This window comes from Stegostoma tigrinum, chromosome 11 (assembly GCF_030684315.1).
Source record: "Stegostoma tigrinum isolate sSteTig4 chromosome 11, sSteTig4.hap1, whole genome shotgun sequence".
NCBI lineage: Eukaryota > Metazoa > Chordata > Chondrichthyes > Orectolobiformes > Stegostomatidae > Stegostoma > Stegostoma tigrinum.
In genome coordinates this window covers 54,437,305-54,444,512 of record NC_081364.1, presented here as the reverse complement: position 1 = coordinate 54,444,512, position 7,208 = coordinate 54,437,305, and the positions used below count along the sequence as shown (strand labels likewise).

At 40.2% G+C, this 7,208-nt stretch overlaps 1 protein-coding gene across 1 annotated transcript; it reads left to right on the top strand.

Moving 5' to 3' along the window:
• The first annotated feature begins 386 nt into the window (after positions 1-386).
• On the top strand, positions 387-6,629 carry LOC125460151 (dual specificity tyrosine-phosphorylation-regulated kinase 2-like). Its single transcript, XM_048547276.2, has one exon. The coding sequence runs from the start codon at positions 894-896 to the stop codon at positions 2,466-2,468; it is 1,575 nt and encodes a 524-aa protein (XP_048403233.1). The 5' UTR covers positions 387-893; the 3' UTR covers positions 2,469-6,629.
• The last annotated feature ends 579 nt before the right edge of the window (positions 6,630-7,208 follow it).

Sequence of the window (7,208 nt, the reverse complement as noted above, 5' to 3'; positions counted from 1 at the left end):
AATGAGTTTTCAACAACATTAAACACTATTGGCTGATTTATACATTATTCAAAGAGTATCTCTCCCTCACCAACATCCACTTTTTTTTCTACATTTTCCTACACCGCCATCCTTTGAGTTTTCCTTAGTGATCTCATGCCAGATTATTAATGTGAGTTTGGGCTTTTCGAGCCTGGAAGTGAGACTTCACACAATCATTTCATGTAGCTCGATGCACAATCAGCAAATGAGGTCACTAAGATGAAAAGATAACTAGGTCACATTTCTGTGCCCTTTAACAGGCATTTAGTGGTATATTTGTTTTAAAGGGAAAGATTTGTGCAGTAATTCTGTAACTGTTTGACCTGCAAGAATGTAAAGTAATTGAAAACAGATATGCAGTTTAGCAATTATTTTTCATTGTCCTAGTAGTTAGATCGGAGATGGTGCAATAGGTCTTAATTTCAACACCGATTCTTGAGAATTTATGAAAGTTGAAGAGAATTTAAGGTGCAATATTCTTAGGAGCAACAAGCAAATGAAGGTCAGAGGCAGAGTGTCCATGGCAGTATAGAAAGAGAATAATAAAAATCAACAAAATCATGTAGACTCAAGGTGATTGACTGGACGGATCGACCATCAGACAACAAACCTTTATAAATTTTATCGAAGGGCATGGAAGTAAAGTAGTAAAGAAACCTGCTCAAACTTTGGAGGAGTTTATATGCCTTGTATGAGTTGAACTTTGGAGAGAAAATCATGCATCATATATCCTTCATAAATCATACTACAGTGTTTAGAGGTATTAATAACACATTTCCATGTAGGTTTATACTTTTTGAGATAATTTCATCAAGCATTCACAACAGGAATTTGGTTTTCTTCTGTTTCAGGAGAGTGACTGTACAGGTACCATGACTGATCAATTTCGTGTTGGAGGTGATCAACACTTCCAAGGTCAAGAATTGTATGAAGAAGCCGAGTCAAAATTGACAGCATGTGCAACACCAAACAATAGTGTCAGTGCCATTGATAAAAGTACCCCGTCTTCTCACAAGCTGGAGAGCCCTATCCAACTAAAAGGCAGCTCCAGTTCCATAAAATCTTATGACATCTCCACCAGGCCTAAAGGGGAGCCGATGACTGCAATGGAGGCAAAGAAACACTATATACACAAACTTACACCATATGAGGAACAGGAAATAGCTAGCTATTCAGAAATATATTTTGTTGGACCAAATTCTAAAAAGAGACCAGGAATTATTGGAGCACCAAATAATAATAGCTATGATGATGATCAGGGTTCTTATCTGTATGTGCCACATGATCATATAGCCTATCGATATGAAGTCATCAAGGTAATTGGGAAAGGCAGCTTTGGGCAAGTGGTGAAAGCTTATGACCACAAACTCCACCAATACATCGCCTTGAAAATGGTGAGGAACGAAAAGCGATTTCACAGGCAAGCAGCAGAGGAAATCAAGATACTAGACCATCTGAGGAAGCAAGACAAGGATAACAGCATGAATGTTATCCATATCTATGAGAGTTTTTCCTTCCGTAACCACATATGTATGACCTTTGAACTACTAAGTATGAACCTCTATGAACTCATCAAGAAGAATAAGTTTCAAGGATTCAGTCTGCCCCTGGTCCGCAAATTTGCACACTCCATCCTGCAGTGCCTTGATGCTTTGCATAAAAGCCATATCATCCATTGTGACTTGAAACCTGAGAACATCCTGTTGAAGCAACAGGGCCGTAGTGGAGTTAAAGTGATTGACTTTGGATCCAGTTGTTATGACCATCAAAAAATATACACATACATTCAGTCACGTTTTTACCGAGCTCCTGAGGTGATTCTAGGAGCACAATATGGGATGGCAATTGATGTGTGGAGTTTGGGATGCATTCTTGCTGAATTGCTGACTGGTCACCCGCTGTTGCCAGGGGAAGATGAGGGAGATCAACTTGCTTGCATGATGGAATTATTAGGAATGCCATCTAAAGTACTTCTGGAATGTTCCAAAAGGGCCAAAATGTTCATCAGTTCTAAGGGTTATCCTAGATATTCGTCTATTGTAACACTTCCTGATGGGACGGTGCATTTGAATGGTGGACGATCTCGAAGAGGAAAAACTCGAGGTCCCCCGGGTCAGCGGGATTGGGTCAGTGCCCTAAAGGGTTGTGATGATCAATCCTTCATTGACTTCCTGAAACACTGCCTGGAGTGGGATCCTGCCTTACGCATGACACCAGCACAGGCCTTAAGGCACCCTTGGCTTCGGAGACGTCTGCCAAAGCCACCAACGAATGACAAAGCACCGTTTGTCAAACGCATGTCAGCAAGCCCTACTACCCTCATGGATGCAGTGGTTAAACTACCTCCTACTTCTGCCAGCATTGCCAATAAACTGAAATCCAATCAGAATAGTGATTCCAATCCCAACATGACTCAGAGGACAGTGCTGCCAAAGCTGGTCAGTTGACTGGTAACTTGAAGAGAGTAACAGCTATTGATACTCAGTCAGAATATGAATTCCTGTGGCATGCGGTATACAGGGAACATAATTTCTTCCTTTCTACATTCCAACGTGACTTGAGCCAACAGGTCTTTAATTGTTACAAGGCTGCAAGTCTGCACTGAGCATGCTCCAGGACTGCTGGGCAGCTCCTGCCAGGCCACACTGTACGCATCGGTTTACACTGTACAATGACACAAACTACCCACCAACATTCACAGTAAAGCAGTTGGGCTAGATGCACAAATGAAAAGGTGTTCTTTGATTGGATAATTATTTATTTTACATCAGCAGTATCCTATTCAGATGTCACAGTGTGCTCATCCTTTGCTCCCTGCATATTTGAAGGCCAAAAGTGTCCTTTAATTTATTCATTGATGAAACTGCTGTGAATGAAAATGGTCTCAAATCATTCACTTTCTAAATAAAATAACCAAGAAAGATTTTACACATTTACAAACTTTGATGTAATTATGGATTTGGCCGACTAGCTGTCCTAATTTTATCTTTCTTGGGATCTGTATTTCCATTGGACACTGAACAGTGGCTTGCAGTCTTGGGTGGACTTTTATATGCATAGGAGGAGAGATGGTAGCATGCAGACTCCTAGATGTGTCAATCCATTATTTAAAGGGGTTAATGAGCTAAGGGTTGCTGATTCCTTTAGTTTGGCTAAAGTACTGTGTGAGTATAAATGCAGGGTAACCCTCTTTAGGTGCAAATTAACTGCCACATCATGGTATAGTGGAAATTTTCCTCGGTGACATAGCTGGTAATGTTAAAAATTATAAGCAGCTCTCCTTCATTTTTGGCAATTGAGAGGTGATGAGTTACCATTTATATCTGAGTTTGTGTTCAAGAAATTTATTGCATTAGTTCTTTTAATGAAACAATATATTAAAGGAGTTGAACAAAAGGAACTATCAAATGTACAGCTACATCAGAGAAAGACAAGCCTACCTTTTAATTTGTACTCTATTTCATGCCTCCTTCTACCTCTAGCCCCTCGTACCATGTAATTTTTCAAACCAGTATGACAGGCGGGTAAACTAGCCCAGAGCAATCACACCATATGAATAGTTAGCTAAGAATTTTGCAAGTTTTCCTTGGTAATCTGCCCTCTGATTTCCCATTCGTCCTTCTGAAAGTAGTGTCTCTAAAGGTAAGACCCTGAATGTATAAGGTGAGAAGCGAAGAAACACGCTAATTCGCTCCCACTTGAAGATGAGGAGTATCAGCTATGAAACAGTACTGTCAAACTAAGTAGTGTCAAAAACTACAAGCGCTGCATATAATGCAGATTTTTTTTGTTAATATTACAATAATGGAAATTCACTAGATAAAAAAGTCTTACAAAAGAACCTCAATTCATCTATCAAGTTGGATTGTGCACTATTTCTCCTGAAGGCCTATTTAACAAATTTAAGGAGGAGAAAATTTGGACAGAAGCCTTAGTTGTTGGGAAGGTGGCTCAAGCAGTTGCAGGTGAGCTCAAAATGTCAATTTCACAAGCCTCCCATTTTCTAGTGAGTGATAACAGGAAAATCAGGAGAATTGCAAATCAAATTCACTAATGTCTGCTCCTAATTGTTGGATCTATTGATCTGTAAGCACCATGCCAGCAATGTTGTCTTGAAAGTTTCACCCTTTATACCTGATAAAACATTTCCAATTTTTTGTGCATTTCAGTGTCTTATCAATCACCCAAACTTGATACACTTTGATTGTCCCTTTTTTAGAAAACAAAATTAGCCCTTGCTGCTTAACTGCAGAATGTATTAATGGGCAATTTCATCCAGAAGGGGAGCTTTGCGCACTGGAACCACATTGAGAAATTATATTCCACTCAATGGGAAATGAAAAGAAGACTTGCATTTTTGAAATGCACCTTTCATGATCTCAACCATCATAAAATGCTTTGCAGCCAATGACATCCTATTTGATGCTAGTCATTGTTTTAAATGTAGGAAATACAGCAGCTAATTTGCGTGTAGCAAATTCCCATAAACAGCAATATGCTAATGACTGAAACAACTATTTTAGCAATGCTGATCAAGGAATTATGATTGTCAGGACACCAGTGTGAACTGTTCAGTGCTTCTCCAAAATATTATCCATTTGGATCTTTCATCCCCATTCGAGGGAATGGATGAGGTCTTAATTTGTGTCTCATCTGAAAGACAGTATTTTTGATAATGGTGTCTGATGAGGACATCCTTAGAACCCAATCTGGAATTTCATTTAAGAAGCAACTGAGTAGTGATCCTTCCCAGTTTTGATAAACGCCAGCTAGGAACTGAATTATGGGCTAGAAGAGGTACAGCAAGCTATTTTAGGTTTAGTTGTGGACCAGAATGAGCTTCTTCAGGTCTCTAAGAAGATTTTGACCTCCAGCAATCCAACTTTCCTGTCTTCCTTAATCATTTACAGTTTCTCTCCCTTGAATAGCTATGCTTATATCTATTAACTTGGTGTGAACTGAACCACAACAATTTTCTGCATTCTTCTGTATCATCAGCAAACCTACATATAATTTTTCTCATGCTTGCACCTGAATCATTAATATTATTAGAAAACTACCAAATTCCCAAGGAGATTTCCTTGTAGCCCACCATCTCATCAGTATAGCCATTCCTGCCTCAGATGCTATAGATCAGAAAGTTTTGCACAGTCAGGAAAGAGAGATCGCATCCAGAGTAAGACACAGTTGGAGTAAGTATATAGTTCGGGGAATTTGGAGGCATTGTGGGAATTTGGTGCTGAAGGGAAGACATGCTTTTCCCTTACTTTTTTGGTTCATTGTTTGTAAAGTTGATTTTTTCAACAGGATTAATTGAAGCCTAGGATCAAGGGGCCAGCACAAAAGAGAAAGTAACATCACAGGTAAACAGTAAGTTTATTGGTTGGTAATAGCTGCTAATTAAGCTATCTATTGTGGGTTACTTCCGACTGAAAGTAAATAGGAGAAATATTTACAGGTTACAAACTAAAAGACCTGTGGAAATTTTAAAAAATGAACTAAACAAAGGTAATTCCTATGCTAGGGCATGTGATATGTTGCACCTGTTTGAAGAAGTTGCTGGTGGATGCCAATGGGGTTTGTAGTGATTACATCTATAGCAAATGTTGGTTGCTTGAAGAACTCCAGCTCAAAGTTTAGTGTTGGAATCTGAACTTTGAACATTGTGATACATAAGAAGAGGGAGAGTTACCTGGATGCTCTGGTCCAGGAGACAGTCAACATCTCTTAACTAACTGAACTTCAATCAGTGGTCAGAGACAGCGGGGTATGACTACAAGCAAGGCAGGTAGAGGAATCCAGGAGATAGTGCTGAAGGATTCTCAGCCCTTGAGCTTGTCTAATAGGTTTGAGATTCTTGCTCCCTGTGTGGGTGACAGTGTGAGCATAGAACAATACAGCGCAGGATGGGCCCTTCAGCCCATGATATTGTGTCAAACATGATGCCAAATTAAGCTATTCCCTTTTTCCTGCCCTTAGTCCATATTCCTCCATTCTTTGCATTTCATGTGCTTATCTAATAGCCCCTTAAATGCCCCATCATATCTGCCCCCACCATTACCCCTGGCAGCATATTCCAGACTCCTTGAGTAAAAGCTGTGGGAAAGATGAAAGAATTGACTATAGCACCATGGTACAAAGAGCCATTCAAGAGGTGGGATAAAAGAGGAATGTAGTTATAATCAGGGACAGTATAGTCAGGGGAATAGACACTATTCCCTGTGGCCAGAATCGAGAGTCCTGAATGCTCAGTTGCCTACCTTATGCCTGGGTTCAGGATATCTCATCTGGGCCGAGGTGGAACTTGGAGTGGGAGGGAAAAGATGTGGTTGTCATGGTCCACATGGTTACCAATGATAAAGAGGAAAGAGGTTCTGCTGAGGGAATATGAGCAGCCAGGGGTAAAATTAAGAAGCAGAAACAAAAAGATAATATTATCTGATTACTGTCTGAGCCACAAGCAAATTGGCATAGGGTCAATGAGATTAAAGAGGAAAATGCATGGCTGAAAGATACATGTGGAAGAAATTGGTACCAGGACTGGGGAAGGAAGGAGCTGTCCAAAAGGATGGGCTCACCTTAACTCATACTGGGACCAGAGCACTGGAGGAATTGTGTGTGTGTGTGTGTGTGTGTGTGTGTGTGTGTGTGTGTGTGTGTGTGTGTGTGTGTGTGTGTGTGTGTGTGTGTGTGTGTGTGTGTGTGTGTGTGTGTGTGTGTGTCGCGCAGGAGAAGTTACTAATGTTTCTGGAACAAGTAATAGGACAGAAAAACGTAAAGAGTCGGGGGTTTAACTTCAAGCACAGCAGATGAAGGGATAACTTTGAGTTGGGCGACAGTCAACACAGGACTAAGGATATTGTATTTAAATGCGCACAGTATATGAAACAAGGTAAATGAGCTTGTAGCAGATTGCAGTCAGTAGATACGATGCTGTGAGAATCACAAAGATGTGGCTGCAAGCGTATTAGGGCTGGGAACTAAATTTCCAAGGATACACATCCTGTCAAAAGGACAGGCAGATAGGCAGAGGAGGCTGGTTGCCTCATAAGTGAAGATGAAATTCAATCAATAGCAAGAAGTGATATAAGCTCCTTGCAGAATTCAGGATGTGGGAAAGAAATAAATCAAGAGATAGAAAATCATGTTAGAAAGGCATTAAAACAATAATCATGGGAGACTTCAAT